Source organism: Ictalurus punctatus, chromosome 23, assembly GCF_001660625.3.
Source record: "Ictalurus punctatus breed USDA103 chromosome 23, Coco_2.0, whole genome shotgun sequence".
NCBI lineage: Eukaryota > Metazoa > Chordata > Actinopteri > Siluriformes > Ictaluridae > Ictalurus > Ictalurus punctatus.
Window position 1 is genome coordinate 833403 of NC_030438.2, and position 25871 is coordinate 859273.

The 25871-nt window shown below is 38.6% G+C and overlaps 1 protein-coding gene across 4 annotated transcripts in view; it reads left to right on the top strand.

The window, feature by feature from the left end:
• The window catches only part of fam49bb (family with sequence similarity 49 member Bb), a 65391-nt gene extending 50896 nt beyond the window's left edge, over window positions 1–14495 (top strand). For all 4 annotated transcript variants that reach the window (XM_053674874.1, XM_017453437.3, XM_053674873.1 and 1 more), the window contains 9 exons: window positions 183–304; window positions 1406–1511; window positions 3331–3470; window positions 9493–9570; window positions 10723–10839; window positions 10950–11029; window positions 11128–11254; window positions 11481–11551; window positions 13612–14495. In XM_053674874.1, the coding sequence (XP_053530849.1) occupies window positions 183–304; window positions 1406–1511; window positions 3331–3470; window positions 9493–9570; window positions 10723–10839; window positions 10950–11029; window positions 11128–11254; window positions 11481–11551; window positions 13612–13675 (905 nt within the window). In that variant the 3' untranslated portion in view covers window positions 13676–14495. The remainder of the gene's footprint in view (window positions 1–182; window positions 305–1405; window positions 1512–3330; window positions 3471–9492; window positions 9571–10722; window positions 10840–10949; window positions 11030–11127; window positions 11255–11480; window positions 11552–13611) is intronic.
• Window positions 14496–25871: the final 11376 nt, after the last annotated feature.

Below are 25871 nucleotides of genomic sequence, written 5' to 3' on the forward strand. Positions count from 1 at the left end.
TATTTAGATATAGTTTTGGTGTGAATCATTATAAGTGGGACATACATGAACTTTCAAGTATTCAAAATAACCTGGAAAAAAAAAGTCAAAAATACAGTGTCCTACCATATCATAGCCTGAATTTCTCAGAGTTTTGAGTCTAGCATGCTCGATAGTAAGTGTGTTTTTCTTTTGTTTTCTAGATGCACAGCCCACAGATGCAGAGCGAGAGACATGGAAACAAGTGGATGTGGTCCTGAAGGATGCCCGAGCAGTTCTGGATGAACTTCAGGCCTATAATGGAGCTGGGAAAGAGATAAGAGAGGTACACACAGATCCACTTCTTCTCATTCAAATGATGCATTTTCTTATTAATGAACCTGGATGGAAAAAGCTAGAAATGTGAAAATATTCATGAGTTTTTCCAGAAAAAAAAACAACTCTATTTGCTGAGGTAGAAAATTCAGTATTTTTTACTTTTCGGTATATTAAATGATTCCTGTCTGTTTATGGCTGTGTTCAAAACCACATACTAGCAGATAGTTGCAAAAACTGTTAAAAATATGCAGTAAAAAGTATGTCGAAAAAGCATTTAGTATGTGGTTTTTGACGGATTTAGCCTTTTAATGTTTGGCTGGTGCTTTTTAATTGGCATAATCATTTTTTGCTCCTCTTAAGAATATTCAAAACAGTAGCTGATCAGGGCATGACGATTCACCGTTCTGTCTAGATATATAAAAAATATATAAAATATTTGTGAAACATAACATAAACATCAATAGAAACCTAACTGCACATATCTACACCTCTGTGCAGGTCCACTGAACGTGAATCTTTGGGCTTTATGTATACAACAACCGCGTTCCTGAATTCCATGTTTTGTTTTTGTTTTTTTAATTTGTATTTGAAGTGTGTAGACACACACATTCACTAGCAAACAATCAGGCATCCCATGTAGTGTTATTCATTTTGGCAATTGAACATGCCTTTGAGTTATACAGAAAGGGTGTCAATGTGACTGATGATCATGTTGCCACGGTGACTGTTGCTATACCAACTCGATCGCCAGAGCACGCCAGCTTTGCCATGGCTACTGGTGAAATGGAAATGAATGCACCCTTTGATTTTCCCTTTTAATTCACGCTGCATTATGTTTTATTGACAGAACCTTTAATTATAGTGAACATGATGCGCACACTGTTGATCAAAGCTTAATTAAAAGAAATGGCAAAGGGACGAAAACCCCACTGACATTCATGACTTATGAGATTATTTTAAAAATGTGTTATCTGAAGCTCGTATGCATTTCCCTATTGATGTCCCATCTTCCAGCACTGTGTCAGATCATCTTTATCCTGACACTGGTGCGTTCGTAGGGTCCAATTATGAACTTAACTCTGATATTATTATTTATTTATTTCTCCAGGCAATCCAGAACCCCAATGATGAGGCGTTGCAGGACCAGGCTTGGGCTGCTGTCGTGCCCCTTGTGGGCAAGCTCAAAAAGTTCTATGAGTTTTCCCTGAGATTAGGTAACTACGCATGTTTCCTCACAGTCACATCTGTGGTTGCATAACTAAACTTTCCTCTGCACGACCCTGTCAGTGTTTCAGAGCATCTAGAATATAATGCCGAGGCTGTAGTTTTGAAAAAGTGTCACAGATGTCAGGAATCACACCATCACACCTCTCCCCTTGTGTTATATATCTGTGTTGATATTTTTGCTCGGAACATGCCTGTTCAACTGGGAACATTTTGGCCAATGCTGATCAGATTTGTGTAAGTTCACACAAACCCCTGAGAGACTCTGGAGAGACTGCATGTGCCATAATGCTAATGCAGCAAATCTCCATGTAAAAGCACCATTTCAGGCTGTTCATTTAAAGAGAATTTACATAAAGGTGTTCATAAGGCTACATGAACAAGTTCACATCATGTTAAAAGGCATTCATAAGTCGATTATAACTATGACTTTCAGAGAAATTGTTCCCATCATTGTTTAATAGAAATAATGTTAAGTGTATATTCTTATATATTCCTGATGAAAATGTAGTCTCCTTTATCGTCAATACAGTCCCAAGTGATGGATAGAGGCTGTCATTTTCTTAGTGACCGAACAAAAAGATGAACATGAGCGTTAAAGCCATGAGCACCATTTGGACACCATTAGTGTTGGCATCATTGCCAAAGAAACATGCAGAAGAGACATGACAGGACAGGCAGACATGGCAGGGTCTTTCATAGAAACCTGCCCTTGAATCTATAATCCATTTAATCCACAGCCTCGCCCTCCATGTGTTATGTAACCCAATGAAGTAGGTCAGTCTTACCCGCTATTTCGACTTGAACTCACTAATCGGGTCACTAGCCACTTTAATTGTCTCGTGGCAAACTGGCAGATGATCCAAACACTGAGGTCCAAATTGGCTTGATCTGTCCGAGTTGGTCATTTTATTAACAGTGCTGTTTTTTTAAAACTCAGTGAAATTCACGCATTCCTCGCATGTTGCTTCAGAAAGTACATTTAGCCTCAGCTTTAAGGTACACCGTGTTCAGCTGACAGGCCGCTTCACTCTGTTCTTCCCCTCACCACAATCTCCCAGCATGCTCTGAGCTGAACTGATCTGATATAAAGTGACATCCCCCCACTTCCCCACCCCCAGCATCCCCCCGTGTCATGGTGCTAGACTCTCTGTGTCTCAGCTCTGTTTTGACTGTCATTTTATGTGTCAGAATCTTGGAGCTGTGTAGGCACCATGGGTAATTGTAGATCTTAAACATATAACTGTTTTTAAATCATATGACTCATTTTACATGATGTGTTTAAATTTCAAAAGCCCAAAGCAGTCATGTTCATATAGTTCATGCCTCATTTAATGTTATTCCATTGGCAGTTTGGATTAAAGATGCAGCTGAAGTTGGCTTGAATCAGCCAGCCTGTCTTTGACGACGTATCTCTAATTTAAGTAGAGTCGTGTTGTGTAACGCAGTCACTGAAGCACACTGTGTATTTACGCTGTGGACGAAAGGAGACCGTAAGAAAGAAAGGTGTAGGTTAAGCTCAGCTTGGAAGACATCACTAAGACGTCTAGCATAACAGTGAACCGTAAGACCTCATGAAGTAAGGCTTATGTAAGTTATACACACACTCACTGCCAGTGGAGCAGTGATTCTGCCAGTGGAAGGATTCAATTAAATAATTTCAGATTTCAAATTAGAACAATATCTGGAAATAGATATTATATTATTATAAAAAATATATATTACATATTTATATAAAATATCTGGAAATAGCCAGAAATATCTAACTGTGTTGCAAACCTTGTGCTTTGTTGACCTTTGACCCTGCAGAAGCAGCACTGCACAGCCTGTTAAGAGCCCTGACCAACGAGACGTATAGTGACGCCACACAGCACCTGGAGCGCGAACAGGCCCTTGCCAAGCAGTTCGCTGAGATCCTGCATTTCACACTCCGCTTTGACGAGTTGAAGGTAGTTCACATACCTCAAACACACTACACGCTCAGACTGATGAAATAGAATCATTTATAGCACAGTGCTGTTGAATTCTCGATTCTGATTGGTCGGAAGGAGCAGATTAATTTTCTAAAATGGCAGCTCCGACAAACAGCAATGCTGGCTGTTTATTGCAGTTTATAGCTGCTATAACATAAGTGATAACAGGAACTAACTAGTCTTATGGGCATTCCTGTTCAACTGTTAAAAAGTCTGATGTGTCATTCAATAATAAATTAAGCATTGTAATTGTTGGCAGACTGCTGTGGTATACGCCGAAGTGCACGCTCAGAACCGTGCTGTTACATGAAAATAATACACCTCAGGGTGGTAATGGCCTCTGCTTCGCCTCGTGTATTATTTGTCCTATAATGGTGCGGTCTGTTGTGCATTCTTACTTACCTAGTCCTATATTATTATTTTAGATTTTACAACTGACAGTGGCTATAGTTAGTTTGGATGGTTAAATATTTAAATATTTATTTAACTGTTTCTAATTATTTGGCTTTTTTATTGCACAGTCTATATAAATGATAAAGATTGGTGCATAAATTACTGTGATCAGGACTGTGCCATTCACATGAAAAAGAATTGTACTCTGAGCATGAATGGCCGTCTCCGCAAAAGGAGAAACAGTCATGAAGACATCCTTATCTTTCCCAGTGATGTAATGAGTTCTGTTCACACATGAACCCTCATTATAATTTCCCAGGAATTAGACTAGCCTCATTCTGCGTAGAGTGACTTCCACATTTCGCCCCTCCCTGTTTAATGACCAGTGGATTTCAGTGTAATCATGTACATATTTAGAAAAAAGGTTATAGTTACCCCCAATAAAGGTCATTTGTGTTGTCCCTCTTTGGGAAGGTTTTATGCAGAACCCTATAACTGAGTGGAACCCTACAGCATTAAGGAATATAAGAACACAACTATTGAAAGAACCTTTGAGAAGCCTGGAAAGTTTATGTGTGAAAAGGTCTGTGCATAACTTTGTTGATTACACATGAACAGGCTGTGTGTCTTCAGATCATCCAAATGCCCTAAATAGATCTGAGGTTTATCATTATGTCATTACTTGGATGAACAAATTGATTACATGTTTGATTTGTGGATCTCTTAGAGAGGTGGTACAACTCAATTAAATATCCTATTTATCCCTATTGAGTGAGCCGGTGGCGATGGTGGCAAGGAAAAACTCTCTACGATGAAAATAGCAAGAGACCTTGAGAGGAACCAGACTCAGAAGGGAACCCGTCCTCATCTGGGTAACAACGGATAGTGTAAAAGTAAAGGAAAGTTCATTATGGTTTTTTTTATATGAATTCTGTTTGTTGAACTAGTCCACTGTTCACCAAGGAGGCCTGAGTGTAAAACTGCGTGTGGTCATTACACCACTGATACATTCTTGAGTCTTGATTTTACTCCCTTGGCTCCCAATTAGAGCTGACTGTGGCATTGCATCTTATGAACTTGAAAAACAGAGCCTGGTCAGGTTATGACTGTTTATACAGCCCAGTCCATGAGTATTTGGACAGTGACGTTTGCAAAATGTTCCACACCACCTCAGTGGATTTGAAATGAAGCGATCAAGATGTGATTGAAATGTAGACTTTCAGCTTTAATTCAAGGGGTTTAACAAAAAATATCGCATTAACCGTTTTGGAATTACAACCATTTTTTACATAGTCCTTCCATTTTTACAGGCTCAAAAGTAATTTGACAAACTAACATTATTATAAATATAAGGATTATTCACACTGATGTCTGGAAGCCATGCACATCACCAAATACTAAATTTCCTCCCTTGAGATGCTTGGCCAGGTCTTCAGTTGCTGCTTGTTTCTGGGTCTTTCTGCCTTCAGTAAAAACATGCTCAATTTGGTTGAGGTCAGGTGACTGACTCAGCCATTTAAGAACATTTCATTTCTTTGCCTTAAGAAGCCCTTGGGTTGCTTTTGTGGTATGTTTTGGCTCATTATCCCTCTGTACTGTGAAGCACCATCCTAAAAGTTTTGCAGCATTTGACTGAATATGAGCAGAAAGTATAGCTCTATACACTTCAGAATTGATCCTGCTGCCCACGAGCCCTTCTTTCCTTCTCCATACTCTTCTCTTCCCATCATTCTGGTACAAGTTAATCTTGCATCAGAACTGGTCAGGCTTTTTTTTAAGCAAAGTCTAATCTGGCCTTTCTGTTCTTGACTGTTACCAGTGGTTGGCATCTTGAGGTGAACCATCAGTATTTGCGTTCGTGAAGGTGTTTCTTGATTGTAGTCTTTGACGATGATATGCCTACCTCCTCCCTACCCTCCAAGTGTTGTTGACTTGGCTAGATGTTGTGAAGGGTTTTTTCTTCAACAAGGAATAAATTCTGCATTCATCCACTTAGTGGCCTTCTGTGGTCTCCAGACCTTTTGGTGTTGCTGAGCTCACCAGTGCAATTTACCAAATTGTTAATTTGGCATCTCCTAAAGTTTCTGCTCTCTCTCTGATAGGTCTGTTTTGTTCTCTTCAATTTAATCAACACCTCTTTGGACCGCATATTGAGAGTTCCAGTGAACTCTCTCAAATGCAAATTCAAGACTTGGAATCAACTCCAGACGGTTAATCTTTTTCATTTGTCATGATGTAACCGGCCACACCAAGCCATGAAACTGCTTATCAGTCAGTTGTCAAATTACCACATCACACCACCCAACCACTGATTATTTTCCTATGACAGCACATCCGTCCTGTTTTATTCCTTACTTAGCAAAGTAAATGTTTTTGGCAAATTATTTCTTGGATATGTAAATCTCTCAACACTTGAGTCACAATAGAGTGCTGCAGGGATGATGTATTTTTGTAAACCAACCCGGAAGTTAGCATCACCCTGGCTCCCTCGACAACAATACAGCAGGATTTTTCCATTGGCTTTTAGATTATTGCCGAAAATAAGCTCTCTAACCAACAAAAGTTTATGATTCTTACGTGTTTTGTTCATTAAGATAATCTGCACAAATGAACACAATCTGTATTAATTTTTATGAAAGCCTAAATACAATCGGCAGAAGTGAAAAGTTAAAGTTAGGCTATAAACGAACTACACCACGGTCGCATGACTTCAGCGTAACCACCGCTAAGCTTCCGACCGCTCTTTCAATCTTTATTTAAAAAAACACTACAACTGGAAAATACTATACATTGATAAATCTACAAGTTGGACAGTTTGAGTTGGAGTAGTTTGCGAGTATAAACACAGTGAGGCTGTAGTAGATGAGTTTTCCTGTTCGGCGTGATGATGTTTAATGTCCCCGACAACCTCTGTAGTCCCATTTAGCCACATGTTAGCAACTGCCTTTTTTAATACACGTAAAAGCTTTAAAAACCATGAGTGGGGTATTAATGATGTATTTTGTATAGTAGGATAAAGCATAAAAATATCTTGAGCTTGTGTTAACCACAAACTTTATTTCAGGCATTTAACCAAAAACCCATTCAGAAAAACCCACTGACTTCAGGACGATGGAACCGGAAGTGATAAAATGCTAACTCATTTCTGGGTTTTAGGACTCATTCCTACACCACTCTATAGAGGACCATTTTCCTTAGATGCTGTGTAATGACCAGGCTGATTAGCTTAACAAGCTTCGATGTCTCAGTAATTGCAGGATAATACGATTAGCATTTGAGAAGATTGTAGTAGTGCACCTGCTCAATACCCAAGGGATCTACAGTTGGATTAAAGTGGCAAGTGAGATATTTATTTTCCCCTTGTCACATTGTGGTCACTATTATTTTTAGCAGCACCTACAGTTCTTTTTGCTCCCTTTAAAATTCTGAGAGAAACATGCTCCAACTTCACAGTAGTTCATCTTTCTTCAATAAAGCCCCATCAGTCTGAGTTACTGTATATTTCCCTGTGCCCTTTATCAGTATTGTATGTCACGTCAATTAGTTTATGCATGTCCATCCCCCTCACTCGACCTGCATGTCTGTATATGAGACACTACTACAACTTAAAAGGGTTGCCATGTATTTTAGCTAATGTGGCCACAGAGACTGACCTCATATGTCACAAGAAATCAGATCCACTTCTGTCTAGCCTGAGCCTTGTTTGTCCCAAAGATGTATTTTCTTTGCCATGTCCCCCTCTCTCTCATTCCCTCCATGCTAGAAAACACACACACACACACACACTCACACTCACACTCACACTCTACACCCCGGGGCAGTGGGATGAGATGGCCCAGTTAAAGATTCCCCCAGATGGGGGTGCTAAAAGTAGACAGGTAGGGGGTAGAAGGTGGCGTGCCATCCATCCTTGCCCTCCTTGGTGCATCTGCTTGGTACTGTGACCTAATTAAGCCTGCCAGTATAATTCAGCACACTAGAAAGGGCTAAAATAAACTGTCTAACCTGGCACAGCCAACACAGTAACAGATCACACCCATGAAAAATGATAACATCTCCTACAAAGACTTATTTATAACACGTAATGTTCCAGAACTCTGGTTCACTTAAATTTGGCCAATGATTATGCAGTAACTTTGATAAGTGCTTGACAGAATTAAAGCACTTAAGCATTTTATAACATTTAAATGCTATGCATAACAGCAAAAATATTTGCAAGTGTGAAGGTATAAGGTGTGATAGCATATTATAGTTAGTTATGGTTAGTATATTTATCTGTATGTATTTTCCCATTCATTCATTTATTCATTGAATCATCTTCAGTATTTATTTCATCCTGGTCAGGGTCTTGGATCAGGAGCATATCCTGGGAACACAGGGCAGGAGGCAGGAATACACCCTGGATGGAACACCAGTCCATTTCAGTTATTTATTTATTTATTGTATATGCTGCTTTTACATTTTGATGGAACATGCTTTTCTGCCATCTGATTTTACCGCTTACTCAAATCATCAACCTTAATAGTGTACTTCTTGAATCCTAAAAAGCTCACCGATCTCAGGGGTTAGCAAATCACGAGCCCAGGTGCCAGGTACAAACAAGCAGATTGTGTTTGATTCGATTACTTCTTGCCTGTCAGAGAATAGGTTCAGTAAGCAACACTTAGAAAAAAGTTCTCTCTCTTGACTTTCACAAAAAACAAAAAACACCTTGTCACTAGGACAGGTATGTTTAAATGTGACGTTCTCCTGTTAGACAAACTGTGTCATGGTGGTGCGGCACACTTTGATACTGTATCTGCAGCACATGCTACTCAATCTCCCATTCCCCATAGCATTTAAACACATACCGAGCAAACACCTAAGGCGCTAGCCAGCACTGAATAACATCTTTTATATGACATGCAAGGAAAGACCAACTCAGCTCACACCTCATGTTAACCAGAGCATCTGTACGGTTCTGTCGAGGATGAAAATATGATGTGCTACACCAGAGACATGATCAGGAGAGGATAAACACTGTGGCTACATGTGGTTGCTCTGTCCTTTGGAATGTTACATCTCTTGGAAAGCTATTTTGAAAGTATCGGTGTCCTTTTGAGTAAACTACCTATTAAAATTAGGATCTATCTCTCTGTATCTGTCCGACTTTTCACCTGAAAACACTTCCTCCGAAACCATTGTGCATGTTGTGTTAAGCCGTTCCTACACTACATCCTCTCCCATACACAAGCACAATGTCTACTGAACCTAAGTTCTGCTTAGTAACATTTTCCAAATGGGATAAATTAGAGAAAAATGAACCAAATGCTGGGAAAAACAGGGTCATTTTGGCAATTCGAAGGAGTCAGAATCGGTTAATCCTAACATTGTGCTTTGCATGTAATCAAATTGCCTTAAACTGTGTTTATTCTGCATTTGCCAAGTGGTCCTGTCATAAAAGGTCATGCAAAATAACTGACTCTGTGCAAAATAACTGACTCTGTGCAAAATAACTGACTCTGTGCAAAATAACTGACTCTGTGCAAAATAACTGACTCTGTGCAAAAGCTAGTTGCAGTCGTGACACAATTATTAATCATTTTTGTCTTATTTTCCCCCTCAGATGACAAATCCAGCCATCCAGAATGACTTCAGTTACTACAGGAGGACTCTGAATCGCATGAGGATTAATAATGTCCCAGTAAGTGCCTACAGAAAGCCAAGATCCCCTATCCACTTGTATATTATATTGTGTTCTAATCCCATATTCTTCTTCTTGTTCTACTCTACTTCTTATTCCATTCTCACCATTTCACTTTGTATATGTATCTATATAAGTGCTGCCTTTACCACAAATGCATCACACACTCACGTCCAAAATACCCCTTTAGGGACCACTGAGACTGAGAAACGGCTGCCTTCATAGTTCAGATATGTTTGAGGTGCTTGCATTGGGAAGGGCACTGAGGGCACACACTCATGCACCTGAACCACTGCGCATACCCTCTCCCTTGAGGCACATTTCTCTCGAGACCTAAAATCCGAACTGAGATCTGCCTAATATTCACCCCTGAGATACTCCTTGTGCTGATCCCAGAGGAGTAGGGCTGGTAATCCCCTCTCATTCCTCCCTGCTGAACTCAGTGCCCCCTCAGCCAGGGCAGCGCCCTAGAGCCCTAGCAAAGTAACTCAGCTCACTAGCCATAAGCCACTGAGTCTATCGGGTACTAAACTAGTCTTCAATTTGGGGCATGTTTGTAGGTCCGGCCCTACCAGAATTTGCAGGTATATGTAATTGATTCTACTGTGAATTCAGTCTTTCAGTTCTGGAACAGGTCAAGCTGTGCTGACCATCTTACCACTTTATCAGCCTCTCTTTTGACTTCCACAGCTCATTTACATAATTAATAACATAGCACATTAAAAATTGAGATCATTTTTAATGTGCTGTGTTGTTAATGATGTATTAGCAGGGGAGCCAGCCTTACTCCGGGAGAGGCACCATCCAGCAGAATTGAGTTCTAATACACCTGATTCTAATGCAGTCGGTCGCTTCGAGAGTATCTGAATATTACAGGCAGGTGTTTAATTATAGTCTGCAGCAGGAGTGTTTAGCATCCATGAGATATCCACAGAGGTAAACTCTATATCCCGTTCGTCTTTCTGTAAAACTGTCTGTGTATATAATATAATTAGAATGATTGCTTCCTGAGTTCAAACCTATTGTTCTGTTAATATTTCGGACATAATAGGGCCAGCTGTTCTAAGATTCACAGCTTCTGTCCTCTTTCTTCCTCATCTTGACTTCTTTTTCTGCAAATATGTATAAGAAGAAATATATCTTTCTTTGCAGGCAGAAGGAGAAAACGAGGTCAACAACGAGCTAGCCAATAGAATATCTCTATTTTATGCAGATGCCACACCCATGCTGAAGACTTTGAGTGATGGCACGACAAAGTTTGTATCTGAGGTAAGAAATGCCAGTCTTCCAGTTAAAATGAGCCACACAGACCCAATTGCCCTGTCAGTAATATATGGGAAGGACAAAATGATGCTAAAAGGCACTCTCTCTTTCTACAGAACAAGAACTTGCCTATTGAGAACACGACAGATGTGTTGAGCACCATGGCAAGTGTGTGTAAAGTCATGCTGGAGACGCCGTAAGTTGTTCTACCTCCCTTATTCGAAATAAACTCAAATATGTCAGGTATTTGATTTGAAATCTTCGTGTTCACTTACACACTTTGACTCTTTGTAGCGAGTACCGTAGCCGTTTCAGCAGCGAGGCCACTGTGTCATTCTGTTTGCGCGTTATGGTGGGCGTCATCATCCTCTATGACTACGTACATCCTGTTGGTGCTTTCGCCAAGTCCTCCAAAATAGACGTGAGTAAATTCTAGCTATGAAAAGTTTATTCTTGTGTGCACGCTGATGCCAGAATGGTTTAGGTTAATAGTTAAGATTTTAAATAAAGTTTAAAAGTGTTTGAATTTTGTTGACAGATCGTAAGACTTAGACAAGCCCTGTTTTTAACCATAATGCTTGCCTTAGCTAATCCTAGTGTGAGTATGATCATTCTAACCTCACTGCAATATTTGTGTCACTGAACAGATGAAAGGGTGCATTAAAGTTCTCAGAGATCAGCCTCCAAACAGTGTGGAAGGCTTATTAAATGCTCTCAGGTAAGAAAGAGAGGAGACCTGTTCTGCATTTTCTGGAACCATACATGTAGCCGCAGATATCGATCAGCCTGGTCCAAGTACAGTCAAGTTCATAAGGTTTTGCATTCAAGGCAGAAAAAGCGTCATTAAAAACAAAACAAACCCTAACAAAAACAGTAAGGTTACAGAACCTTTGTGCTTGGACCCTAAACATTTCAAGCACCAAATGGTTATATATTTTTTTCTGAATTTGCATGCAGTATCTTACTTTCCATCCATCCATCCATCCAGTATATACTCATCATAAATATTATTGGGAACACATGTACATCTGCTCATTTATGCAGTTGTCCAGTCAGCCAGTCAAGCAGTGCAATGCATGAAGACACAGGTCAACAGCTTCAGTTAATGTCCACATAAAACATCAAACTGGGGGAAAATGTGATCCTAGAGAGGTCATAGTAGAACGGCGGGAATGGTTCAGGCTCATAGGACGGCTATGGTAACTCAAATAACCACTCCTTACAAATGTGGTGAGCAGGAAATCATTGCAGAAAGCACAACACACTGACCTTTATCTGCATGAGTTTATGCATTGTGCTGCTGCCAAATGATTGGCTGATTTGGATAATTGTATAAATGTGCAAGTGCACGGGTGTTCCTAATAAAGTGTACAGTGAGTGTGTATCCATTGGTGTTTATGTACATATACATTTGTTATGTAAGTGTGGACTGTAATTTGAACAAATGCCAACAAAATCATCACTAAGCCGATCAATTTTATTTTATTTTATTGGCATTTCTCTTATTCATAGTGCAATATTGAATGAGGTGGAGTTGCAGAGAACTTCGATCGGTCGTGGTTGTGCAAAAATGTGTCATGTGCATTATCAAATCAAATTTAAGCATGTTCTCATGACAAACTGTCTGTGTAACAACGCTGTCCCGGATATTTATTCTCAACATGGGTCTGAGTGGGTCTGAGATTACAGGACGGAAAATTTGCCTCTTTTTCACTATACTCTGATTTTTGAAGTATTGAAGTTCTGGTATTGTCAGTTTGATTAGTCTTGAATTACATTTCAATTTTAAATGTACTCATTTGGCAGATGCTTAATGGAAATAGAGTAAAAAGTGAAAATACAATCCAAGCATAGCGCCGTCAAAGAAACTGATATACGTGCTTCACTTCTCGTCTGGCCTACCAGTTGGCAAGAAACATGCAGTAAGTTTAGGAAGCAGTCACAGCTAACAAAAAACATTTTCCCCCTACAAAACAGTGGTTTAAAAACGATTAGTGCCCTGACAGTTAATATTTTGGGATGCCTGCCTTAGGGAGAACAGCAGAATCTCTACCTGTAATGTATAACAAAATTGTAGACATAGAAGTTTTGGTCCACTCCTCCATGCAGGACGTCTCAAAGGTGCACTAGTTTTTCGTTGTTTCTTTTTCTAAATTATTTTTAAGTGTTTCTTTTTTTAAATGTTCTTAATAGTATAAATAACCTGGAAAACATGTACAGTGTAACATGCTTAAAAAAATTGTTTAAGCCATGGCATCGGTACAAGTGTATCGTGTGGCTGAGAAAACCCATTTGGGAAAACTGTGCTATGGGCCGTAGTGCTTGTTTGTGTATGAGACACCTGTCAGTCTTTTTATTGACACGCCCCACCACCACCCCTTCACTCTGCCCCCATCTCAGGCTGTATGGAAAGAAAAAAACATGGCTGAACCCTGTAAGTGCGCAGCACAGCCAGAAACTTTTACTGTCAGAAAAATATCGTTCAACAAGAAACTCACGTCAGTCAGAGCAGAATAAACGTTGGCAGCTCTTTTCCGATATGGAGCAGTTTGTTACTGGTGATGGGGATGAAACTGGGTGTGGAATGAGCAGTGTTGCTTCTGGACAGGTCTGTAAACATGATCTGTCTGAACGGCAGCTTCACATAACAAATAAAGTAAATATTCTTCTATCACTAAGAGAGTCGGGTATCAAAGCTTTGGATGAACCACTTTCACAGAAATCTATGTAATGGGAAAAGCTGAATTATTGTGTGTAATATTTATCTGTTCTGCGCAGGTACACGACAAAGCATCTGAATGACGAATCTACTGCTAAGACCATTAAAAGCATGCTGCAGTAAGCAGCAGCTCGGGGATACACACCACTGGCCTCACACAAGTGTTCAGGGGACACACTCCATCCCCAACAACATCGATGCACAGAATGTTTCCCCCCCTTCTTTTTTTCCTAAAGTCAAAATCAGACATACCAGTAGGACTCTTAACTCTTTTTTAAAAGTGCATGCTATTGGCATTTGGTGTTTCTTTTTGTGCCAAATCACTTTTTGCTGAAATCTTGGTTTTAACACATCCAGTACAGCCATGCTATTGATGGCAGCTACATTATGGAAAACAAACAAACAAACAAATAAATAAATAAAAAATATTTTTGTGATTAATAGGTTAATATTGCTTGTTTCCCTATCAAAGGGAGGGGGAGTGTTTTTGACTTGAAAAAAAAATATACAGTATATTGACAGAGAAATATAAATATATATTTTATTTTGTTTGAATGAATATTTAATATCATGTCCTCTGCATGGCATAATGTTGTATTTAAGGAAGAAAAACAACAACAACAACAACTAGTGTTTCAAAATTGTCTGACTGCTTGGTTGTGTGCAAGTTCCAAAAAGTGAATTTAAATTATGTTTTGATATTGAAATGGTACTAGTCAAAACTGTTTTCAAATGCTAGTAATGTTTAAATTTTATATTTTTTATAGGTTTTGATTTGTTTTTGTTTTTTTTCATAGCTGTTTGTTTTTTGTTTTTCTGCTTTGAAAATTAGCTTCAATATTTCTGGTGAATTAAAATCAGTTTTGATGTATGATGACATGAAATGTGATGTTTAAAAAAAAAAAAAAAAAACAATTAAAAGATGCTTTCATTTTTGTAACTATTGATTTTATTTAGAGATTTCTTCCCAGTGTTCTTCTCCCCGCTTTGTTTGGTTTGACATCTTGACATGTGTTAGATTTCCAACATTCATTTGAACCAAACATAAAACAACATATTTGGTATTTATTCCGAAACATTATTTGAATTAGTGGCTTGGCGTGTGTTTGTGCAAATGAATATACTTTAAATGAACTTTAAATGAATTTTTTTAGAAATTGTCTTTGTAAAGAGTAGGCAGTTTATAAAAAATCTTTTAGACTTTTTTCAGTTTTATGGCCAAATATGTGGTTATACTGCAGTGTACATTGTCTGGTGTGTGCAAGTGACATGTTTTAAAAATGGCTGTAATTGATAACCCTGAACGACATCAAACTAGTATTGAAAAACAAACTTTATTCAGTATTTCTCTTAAAATGCATCATCTGTTTACATAATGTTGGAGACAGCTGGTATCTAGTTTCTGCCATCTTGAAGCTGACCCCAACAACTACAAGTATCTCTCTATCTCTCTATCTATCTCTCTATCTATCTATCTATCTATCTACTTGTATACTGGACTACTTATGCCATTTTACTAGATGTATTAGCTTATCACTGCATCCATAAGATAGGCACCATCTCACTATTTCAGGCTAGTCTTACAACTTATTTTTGCCCCCGTGTGTGTGTGTGTGTGTGTGTGTGTGTGTGTGTGTGTGTGTGTGTGTGTGTGTGTGTGTGTGTGTGTGTGTGTGTGTGTGTGTGTGTAAAATGAACTTTTGGTATAACAATTCAGAAGCACCAGAATCAGGATTTAAAGAGTATTTCTAACATTGCAGCAGCATTTTCAGCAAGAAGACCTGGGAAGAAGAAAATAGATGAAGAAGGGGATCTTGACAGAGGGATTGATGATAACAGGGATATAAAGAGAGAATTCTAGGTGGGGTCACCACAGCATGCAGGAATATTATTAGGTGAGCTGCAGTACTGCTGCATTACTCTGTAAAGACTGAAAGGAAAGACAGAGGAGGGGAATGGGGGGAAGTGGTGTCTTGTGTTGGCTAGGTTCATCATCCTCTGCAGTGGCTTCAGAATACATTAAACAGAAAGGGTGTGGTATAGCGCTGGCCTCATTCTCCTCATAATGTCCTGTATTGTGATGATTCAGTCAGTTATCTTAAAGACTAGCACAAATGTAACATTCATGCTCATTTAAAGTTTTTAAAAAGGATGGAATCCATACCAGTGACTGTAACCAGGGATCATATAGGAGTTACTTTCAAATATGCAACTAAAACCTTGAGACCTCCTGTTAAACAAATCCACATAGAAGGTGAGGTGATAATACCTTTCTTTTCAGCTTACTGGATCGATCTATGGTAGATAGTGAGCCAGAGTTAAACACCTTTTATTTTTTGTCTTTATCCATCTTCTATCCATCTTCTAGCTCCTCCATGGATCTGGCAGCTACCCTAGATGTAAGAATTATTTAACTGAAAGTGAAATATGTCTCTTCATCCCTTCTTTAGTCATCAGATTCTTGATTGTCACTGCATTCCAGTAGATCTCATCCGGTCTCTCATCTACCTTTCCAACAGATCTGAGGTTCTATCAGACCAAAGACCAAACCTCAGCTGCATGCTCCATTAAAGTCTCAGCACCTCAAGATTCAATTCTTGGTCTGGTTCTGTTATCAGCTCAGCACGTTATTCCTGGGTTCTGCTTGGTCAGAAGTGCTACAGAGAAGCTCCTGAAACAGACTTCTGTAACATCTGCAAATGTTCATGTTTTCATCACAATAGGAGGTTCTTAGCCATTTTCAGGATGTCCATAATTAAAAATAAAAGGGTAGGACTTGTAAAATGAAAGGTAAAATCATAGGACTGTATAATAGTATATATTTTATTGTCTGTTAAAATACAATAGCAGAACACTTTGACAGATATGAAGATGTTGTGCTGTATAAAAACGTAGTTCACTAAGCTACAAGTTTCTTCACTTGCTACAGGTTGCCCTTTTAAAACATGATCTGTAAACACTGACTCTACAGAAAACAGATCTGTTGTGCCGACTTGAAAGAGCGCAAACAGGAAATACATTATTCGATGGATAACATAAGGCTATGTCAGAAGATTAAATGCTAGAGGGTTTATCAATAAAAGGATTGGGAAATGCTGGGAAATGTAGTTAAACCAATTTTTATGCTGTGTGTAGAAACACTACTGACCATCATTATCTCAGACAGTCTCTCCTCAAAGGTGATCAAAATTTCTGCTGATACTGGACAAATACTGTAGAGGTCAGAGGTTTGAATCTTTCTGCATTTTTCTCGTCTGACCTTCTGCCTGGGAAGTGTGTTCAGAAAGAAAGCATAAACCGTTTTAACTGTTTACGTGAACCCCAAGGTGACTCTGGTTTGTGCTAGCATAATAGCACAAAATGCTCCAATTCAGAAAAGATCGACTCTCATCTGTGCACTTTAATTAATCCTCCCAGTAATAACTGTTCATGCCTCTGCCCATGTGTGAGGTGCAGCAGGTGGTGGGATTCAGAAGGATGTGCTGCAGTTACAACTCTGTGAAATGTCACATGTCAACACGCCAAATGTAAGCTTCTGTTTCACAAAAATCAGGAAAGAGCTGTTTTTTAAGCTGTGTCTGCTGGACAACTGGGCATAAAATTATAACCGGGACAAGAAATCTGTTACTAATTTGTCCACACCTGAACACCTTCAGTGCTGTGTACCTACCTACTTCATGCGCTTTCTGACTGTTATTCAGTATGTTACTTAAATAAGTATATTTTTGTTCTGGATGCATTTTACACAGTAAATGTATCAATAGCTGCGTTTACATGGACAAAAATAATCCACTCCTAATCCGATTAAGACCATACTCTGATTTAAGAAACTACCATGTAAACAGCTATTTTTACTTACCTTAATCTAATTAAGGTCATAATCGAAGTAAGCAATAATCTAATTAAGACAGGTGGAGCACTCCTGTTTTAGTCGCATTATGGACGTGTATTACAGACATGTAAACACCTTAATCACACTATGGACGTCGTGTGGGAGTTTTCACCGCATTTTGCGACAGGACACGATCACACACGGCAGTTTTACGTTTTATGGCGAACAACAGAGTTCGGCCGCGTCCCAAATCGCATACTTTCCTACTATAGGCCTGTAGTGGGGAAGAATACATGTATCTCGGCTACTATATAGACGGTAAGTACGCGATTTGGGACACACCCACCGCTTCAAGCAGTCATCTATTAGCACGTACAGCATGACAAATAATTAACTGCACTTAAAGAGTTCGTAAAATAATAAATAAATAAATAAAAAAAAACTCCCAAAACTGTACACGGTCCCATAACAAAGACGAACCGTATGTCGATACGTGAAATTCTGGAGGGACGTCGGACGGCGTGGCGCGGTGACGTAATGACGCAGGCTGTGCATCTAATTATGTTCTAGAACGTGTAAAATGAGAACATGACAGGAGTATTCTAAAAGCGACTCATGTGAACACCTTAATCACATTATCTTAATCAGAGTAAGGTCAATAATTAGATTACTGCTGTCCGTGTAAACGCAGTCAATGTTAACTGTTACCACAATTCTGTTTTCTCCATTTAAATTGGTGTGATATTGGTATATTAGAGTTTTATGGTGGAATATAATTTTTTTTTCTATTACCAAGTTCAAATTCTTAAAGACGCTGCAGCATTTTATATAATTGAGGTTTTAAATGCTCATACACAGTGCGCACTTCCTCTTGGTAGTGAATGAAACCACTCTTTCCCTGGTCATATCGTGTCGGAGGGCTCTCAGGCTGAAAGTGAGAGGAGACAGCGAGGGCTGTGGAGGATGTGGTGGGAGCCTGGGCCTCTCACACAGTGTCAGCATGCGGTCCTGGATGCAGTTTACACCCCCACGACTGTAAGGCTATGTTTATTACTACATTTCCACACCCCTACACTCAAGTGCATTTCTTTCAAATACTACATCAATCAAGTTCTCTCACAAATATAACTCATACACAGTATTGCCAAAGTATGTGAACACCTGACCATTACACCCATATTTGAGCCTTCTCTAAACTGTTGTCAAAATGTTGGAAACACCTGAAAGTATAGAATGCCATTGTATGCTGTACCATTACAATTTCCTTGTAAAATGTTCCAGCATGACAGTGCTCCTGTGCACAAAGCAAGGTCAATGAACACATGGTTTGCCAAGGCTGGAATCGGAAGAACTCAAGTGACCTGTACAGAGCCCTGACCTCAACCCCACTGAACATCTTTGGCATGAACTGGAACACTGACTGTGCCCCAGGCCTTTCTGCCTGACATCATTGCCTGACCTCACTAATGCTCTTGTGGATGAATGGGCACAAATCCCCACAGCCACGCTACAAAATCTAATGGAAAGCCTTCCCAGAAGAGTGGAGGTAGGATTAAATTTGGAATGTTCAAAAAGCACATATGGGCGTCATGGTCAGGTGTCCACAAACCTTAGGTCATATAGTGTATATTCACTTATAACACATGTTATATTCAGACAAACTTTTAGTGTGAGACCCCTATCTTTGCGTTTCATGTGATGTCACAATGTATATTTGTTGCCATTTTGTGGGAACTGATAGCGTCAATGTTACGGTGTCTGTTCTTTATTGAGAAGATTTGTTTATATTTATACTGATAAACTGCGCTAATATACTTGACTGCATACAATACAGCTTCAACAAGCAACCGTGCAGTGGATCCTCCATATTGTGCTGCCACTTGTTAGCTACTTAGCTACATTATGGGAAAACTTCAAAGTTTCTCTCAGCAGCAAGTATTGCTAACATTAGGAAAAGTTAGTTAGCTGACATTGACTTACCCTCCCTGTAATGACAGAGATTTTTCTCCTACTGATGAGACCCCCTGGTATCCTTTACCCACCTAGACATGAAGAGATGATAGACTTCTGTCTCAAATGCTCAAGAATAGTTCGAGGGGTTGTATATGAGATATATACTACCATCTTTCACCTCTACTTTCAATCACATTGTGCAGCAAAGCCAGATATTTAGTCACAAATAGGGAGACCACAAAAAAATAAATCCCTTGACTAGGATAGGATTTTAAGATTATAAGATTTTAACACTAGGATAGGATTTTAAGTCAAACACTTTATTTTTTCTATTTTCAATCATTGTATCCTTACTGAAATGAACAGGAGGACCTGGGGCTATATCTGATGCTTTATTATTCATGAAAAGTACACGGCTTAGTGTTTAAATATGACTCGTATGCATAAGTTGCGTTGGCAAAACAGCCTCACAGTGTGAATTATCTGGACATCCTGATGCGCTAATTTAACAACATGGGATGTTTTCCACAAGTCTGATGGATGTTGATATAAAACTGTCTTTCTACTTAATAACAGACTTTTCAAAGAAACACCCAGAAGTGTAACATGTGCACTATCAATAAAGGAGTTAAACGGTAGCTGTTTTTTACAGTGAGACAAAAAAAAGTTGGTTACAGTGAGGATAAGTGTCGAGCTTGACAGCCAAACCACAATCTCCTGACTAGAACCCCACCTCTCCAGGGTTTTCTCTTCTAAGAATGACAACGTATTTCTTGAGTCCCTCAACCCCCAAACAACACCAGATATACCGATACACTTCCTCTAATGAATTCCTCTATTTGTCATGCTCTCCTTCAAGAACTTTTTACTCCAATGCAGGGTTTCCCAATTGGGGGTGCATGAGCCACCAAGGGGTCATAATGGCATTGCAGGGGGTTCATGAGTGTGAAGGAAATTCCACTGTCACATTACAATTAATAATTTTTTTTACAAGTTAAAATAGTAAAATGGGAAAGTGAAAAGTAACATACTAAAAAGTGGTGCCATGAAAAGTTTTAATGTTAGCGTGCTTAAAATCACAAGGGCTACTTAAGGAAAACAATTTAAGTTCAGCTAAAAAAACAAAAACAAAAAAAAAAAACAACATTGGGAGCTGCTGCAGTAAGGGACAGCTAATAATTATAATATATAGTGCTATAATAATGGTGGTTTGTTTTGGTGGATTGTATATTATAGTCTGACAAAAGGCAAATACTTGAAGATTTGTAAAACAGTCTAACAATGTTTTTAAAGAATATGGCACAATGATTATGTAATAATTAGTGGTCCCGGTGTGACGGGTTTCTAGAGGGAAAGTAGGTGTTCGGTGAACTAACCTCAACCAGCTAGATAGCTAGTTTGTTCTTTGCAAGTAACAAGAGACAGGTTGACTGAGGAGTAGCAAAAACTTGAAATAATAATAATAAGCAGTTCCTCCATGTAGAGTCATCCAGAAAGATGCAACCCAGCCCCAGGCTCTTCTTCTCTATTGGCTTGTCCCATGCTTCTAAGATTGGTAGAATTGTAGGGTTAAAGGTCACCTAGATGAACTTGGCACAAAGCAAAATTTGAGGAGGTGGATACAAAATTAACCACTTCCAGAAAGTAAATGCGTTTTTTCCAGCTCCTCTTCCATTCCATGAGTGGGAGTTTTTGGACTTTGTGTCCACTGTAACTGCTCTTGTTTTTTTTTTTTTTTTTTTTTTTTTAAACAGGCAATACTTCATTAGGAACATTTCCCATTTTGCTCGGGAATTAATGATGGAGGAGACAAAGACTTCTGATCCCACTGAATCGCCTCAGTAAATGGATTTTTTATTGTGCAATTGTCTATGTATTTTAGAGATTTTATTTTTATTTTTTTTTCTTACTCCCCAAATCTTCAAATCTGTTTCATCAGTCATCGCTACCTTATCCTGTTTTTACATGCAACATGTGTTGCATGGGCATGGAAAGAGTGATCACCTTCAGCCTCATTCAGCTGAACAAGCTTCTGTCCAACTATACATGACCTTGCAGTGTTCTTTCACACCAACTGTCATCAAAAAACACTGCCAGCTTTCTAATACAAGTGTGTGCTGATATATGCCACTCCAATTTAGCTGAGGTGTAAAAACTCGCCACTCTCGGCCACGATCCAGATAGCTTACGCCCGCTGGGCTGTTTCACCCCTCTCTGGCCTCTTTCACTGTGTGTTCTAGGAAAGAAAATAAGAACAAAACTGTTACTGCATCAAAACTGTTAAGTCCATGTCCTGTAATCTAATTGGCACAGAGAGGCGTTGTATTGTCAGCAGGCAGAAGTGTAGAGACTGCAATCATGTCCACCCAGAGGTTTCCTGTCTGTAGTGTTGCCTCAGTCAGGGAGATAGTGGAGCCGCTCAAACAATCCTGCTTAATATTCTGTTCACTGCTTAACAGTGCATGTGACATTGGCTCAAGCCTCATCAATATCAATGCTACAGCAATGCACTCATTTATTTTAAAGTATCCAACACACACACACACACACATACACACACACACACACACACACACACACATATATATATATATATATATATATATATATATATATACACACACACACACACACACACACACACACACACACACATATATATATATATATATAATTTTTTTTTTTTAGATTTCTGTTAAACCAGCTTTAAGCCTGTTTTAGATTTGTGCATTTGAGTTGTCCTTGATGAATATTACTTGGCACGCTGTATGAGATAATTCCAAATAATTCCAATAAAATCTTGGTTGACATCTATAACATTCTGTGTGATAACATGTTCTCCATATCAGATAACACAATGAGTGTACTCTAATGATAGACCTGCGATTAAGGAAAATTACCACGTTCTTCTTATATCATCAGTCAGCATGATCTGGGCTCATATTACGGGAAACAGAGTCCCATACACAGAAACACTGTTCAAAGGGAGCTTGAGGTAATATGGAATTTTTGGGGGGCCATTAGCATGTTTCTCTTTTTGTTTCATCATCGCCACTACCATATTTGTAGGTGCATCTGTGTTATCCTTTGCTATACTGCTATTGGTGATATTGGACTGCTATTAGATGAGTGGGCTATTATTCACACATTTTAATAAAAGAATTTCTGGCACTGTCAGAACTATGTCATCGACTGTCTGCTCACAGTGATGCGAAATCAGCTGACAGTGAGCAGGTCACATTTGTGTTCTAAGACCACCAATCTCAGCTCATGCACACAGTTGAGATTACAAAGTACAATTCAAAGTCTGTGAGAGGAAAATCAGGCCAAAAATCATAGAAAAAAATATCATCTCAAATTGCATTAATAATGTATGTAATAATAATTTTATTATTACTATCTTTTGCAGTCTTATATTTTTACCCTCTCAAAATAAATGAGACTTCAATTTTAACCAGCGTTTATATGCACACCAGCTTTTTAACCTCTTAAGGTAGTCACGGAATGATGGAATTTTTATTTATTGGAATTTATTTATGTATTTATTTATTTATTTATTTATTAAATCAAGGTGATATGGTTTCACTGGGCCCATTTGAATAAAAATGAAAGTAGAGAGCATGATCCTGCAGGCTGATTAAACTGACCGTTATAATGGCAGTTATTCAATATAAAGCCTCACTTTATATTCACATATGCTGCAATATGGTAACAGGGTTCTATAAATAAATTCATGACACATCACTGTGATCATATCTGCATGTGTCAGCACCTGTTAACGGTTCTCATTAAAGGAAGCCTCGTAGAACCTGGCTTGAGTTGTGGTAATTTATAACCATCCGAATGCAACTTTTATCATAGACACTCATTATAGATGCCACCCCGAGAAATGAACACAGTGAATGCAGGTTAACCCTTAAATGCTTAAATGTTTTGTCAATCCCTGTTCCATATTAAAAATCCTTACATTATTTATATATTTATTTACAATATTCGGTACATTACGCTAAAAACGATCATTTTCATCAACGTCAAAATCAATATTTTGTCTGCCGACAGTTTCATCATCAGATCCACCATCAAGAGACGCTAATATCTGATGACACACTTGTTGTGCAGTAAATCGCTGAACCATGTCAACTTTTGCGATGTTTGTTTTATGTCAGAGGTAACGATGATTGACACATCACATCATTGTTTATCAAAATTTTTCACCTTGAGGAATAAAGATGAATTGCACTTATTGAGACATGAGAGATTCAATATTGTTGTAGGGTCACTAGCGACCCTATAAACTTTTTACGATAAATTCATTAGAAAACAGATATTATTTTACAGTTATGTACTTTTTTCATTTTTATATTGTTGATAACAAATAGATTGATGAAGACTAAGAAGGTCGAGGTCTAATTTAAAAACAGTTAATGAGGGGGAGGGTAGTGCATGATGTCCCGGGTCGCTAACACCCCAAGGTATGTGTTTAAGGGTTAAGTGATATATTTTTTTAAATACATTTGGATCAGTATCTGCAATGATTTTATACTGTATACATTTTTATTATACTGTATACATTTTTAACAGACTAGACCTTCAAAAATGGAGAGAACCCCAGATGTGGGGACACGTCTCCGATGTAATTTATGTCTATGTTCATGGATGTGTCTTTTTAAAATGTTATTTATTTATTTTGACCTTTTGTGAATATGTTTCACCTGCAAATAAAAATATATTTAAAACTCATTTAGTGCACTAGATTTCAACTAAATTCCTGTAAAATCACTCCCAACATTGTTTTTCAAACTCCTAACACATCTTATCCAACTCATGATTAATGACGGGCTGATCAGTTAAACGAGTCATGCACAGTAAGTAGTTGGTCCCCAGAGCTGGAGTTGAGAACCTTTTGATTTATACGGAAAAAAACGCACCTTAAGTGACTTGCATGTAAATTTTTTATAACTTTCATGTTATATTCAATAGTGTGGACTTAATGGTAGCATTGGAGCCACTTCTCCAGGGTGTATTCCTGCCTCATGCCCAGTGTTTCCACAGTCCACTGCGACCCTGAGCAGGATAAATCAGTTACTGAAAATAAATTAAATTAATGATTCAATTAAATTAATATTCAGTCATGTCCAAGATTTATAATGAAAGTCGGAGTTAAGCTTCTTTACTTACTGAACGTCTTTCATCGACATGTTCTTCTTTTCCCACTTGGTTTCAAAGCTTCAACTGGCAGCTACTGGCAGCTAATACCACTGTCAACATCATCATACTTGTTATCTCATAGATTGCTAACTAGCCCAGCTGAGTTTGTGCCATAACTCAGCACAACTGAGTCATATACCTGCATTGCATTCTGGTACTTTTAGTCCAATTCTTACACTGGTTTTCATATTAATATGAAATTGAACATCTCTGGAAAATGTAAGTGAGAACAGAACCTTGGCTAAGCACCATGACTGCTATGCACATCACAAATATTTCAATGGAAACATATTTAATGTGCTTCAGGGTGAAGTTTTTTTTAAGGTAACACCAATGGCTCTTAAAGGCCAGTTATGTACCTTAAATGATTTTAAAGATACACTTCTTGCACTTTCTCAGGCACAGATATGCATCCTTAAGCATTCAATCCCAGTAACAAGCGAATGTACAGTGGTGCTCTTTTCTGAGAGTGTATTAGGGGACACCAAGATAGAAAAAGAAAAAGATAGATAAAAAAAGCACTCACTCTGCAGTCATTACACCTCATATTCATGATTATTCAGTTACACAAAAATACTAATCCCCTTTTAAAAAAGTAGATTTTGAAGACTCTGTACTTTCTGATGCCAGAGAACAGCCGTTTAGACTGCATTCATATTCACAATCTCAATGCACACAATTTCCAGTAAAAAAGAAAAAAGTTTAATCAGTCAGCGAAACTGTGGCGTTTCATCACACTGCGGTTCAGATGGCTCTGCGACGGTTACTCGTCTGTTATAGCTATATAAATCATTGAGACAGTCCCTGATGACTTTGCAATGTACCCTGAGGGTGTGAGCTGGGCATTTCAGATTGTTAGTCAAGTCCGATTTCATGAATGGAACGCTGAACAGTATTGTGGGTTGTGTGACATTGTACCGGAGGTAGCTCCCCGTAGCCACAGAGGTTTGAGTTTCAAGCAGGCCTTCCTGATCAGGGTTTTCTGACTACTGGCCATGTGTACTGTAAGTTAAGTTTCTGTCAGAAAAGAGGATATTGAGCCACTGCGAAGGGGGAAGTGTGAAAGGGAACTGTCATTCAAAAAAACTGACAAGGTTTAATGACAAGTACAAGAAAACAGTAAAGTTGTTAAATTTCAGCGTGTGTGATAAGTTGCTTCCACTTTGCGTTGCCTCTTTCATCAGATATTATGGAATACTGGCAACTCTAACTACATTCAACCAAAGAATGAATTAATGAATGAATACACCAGCAACCCCCAACTTCTGAAAATATTGTTTCAGTGAAAGTCAGATAGAGCACTTGCTTTTCCACTTAAATAAACTT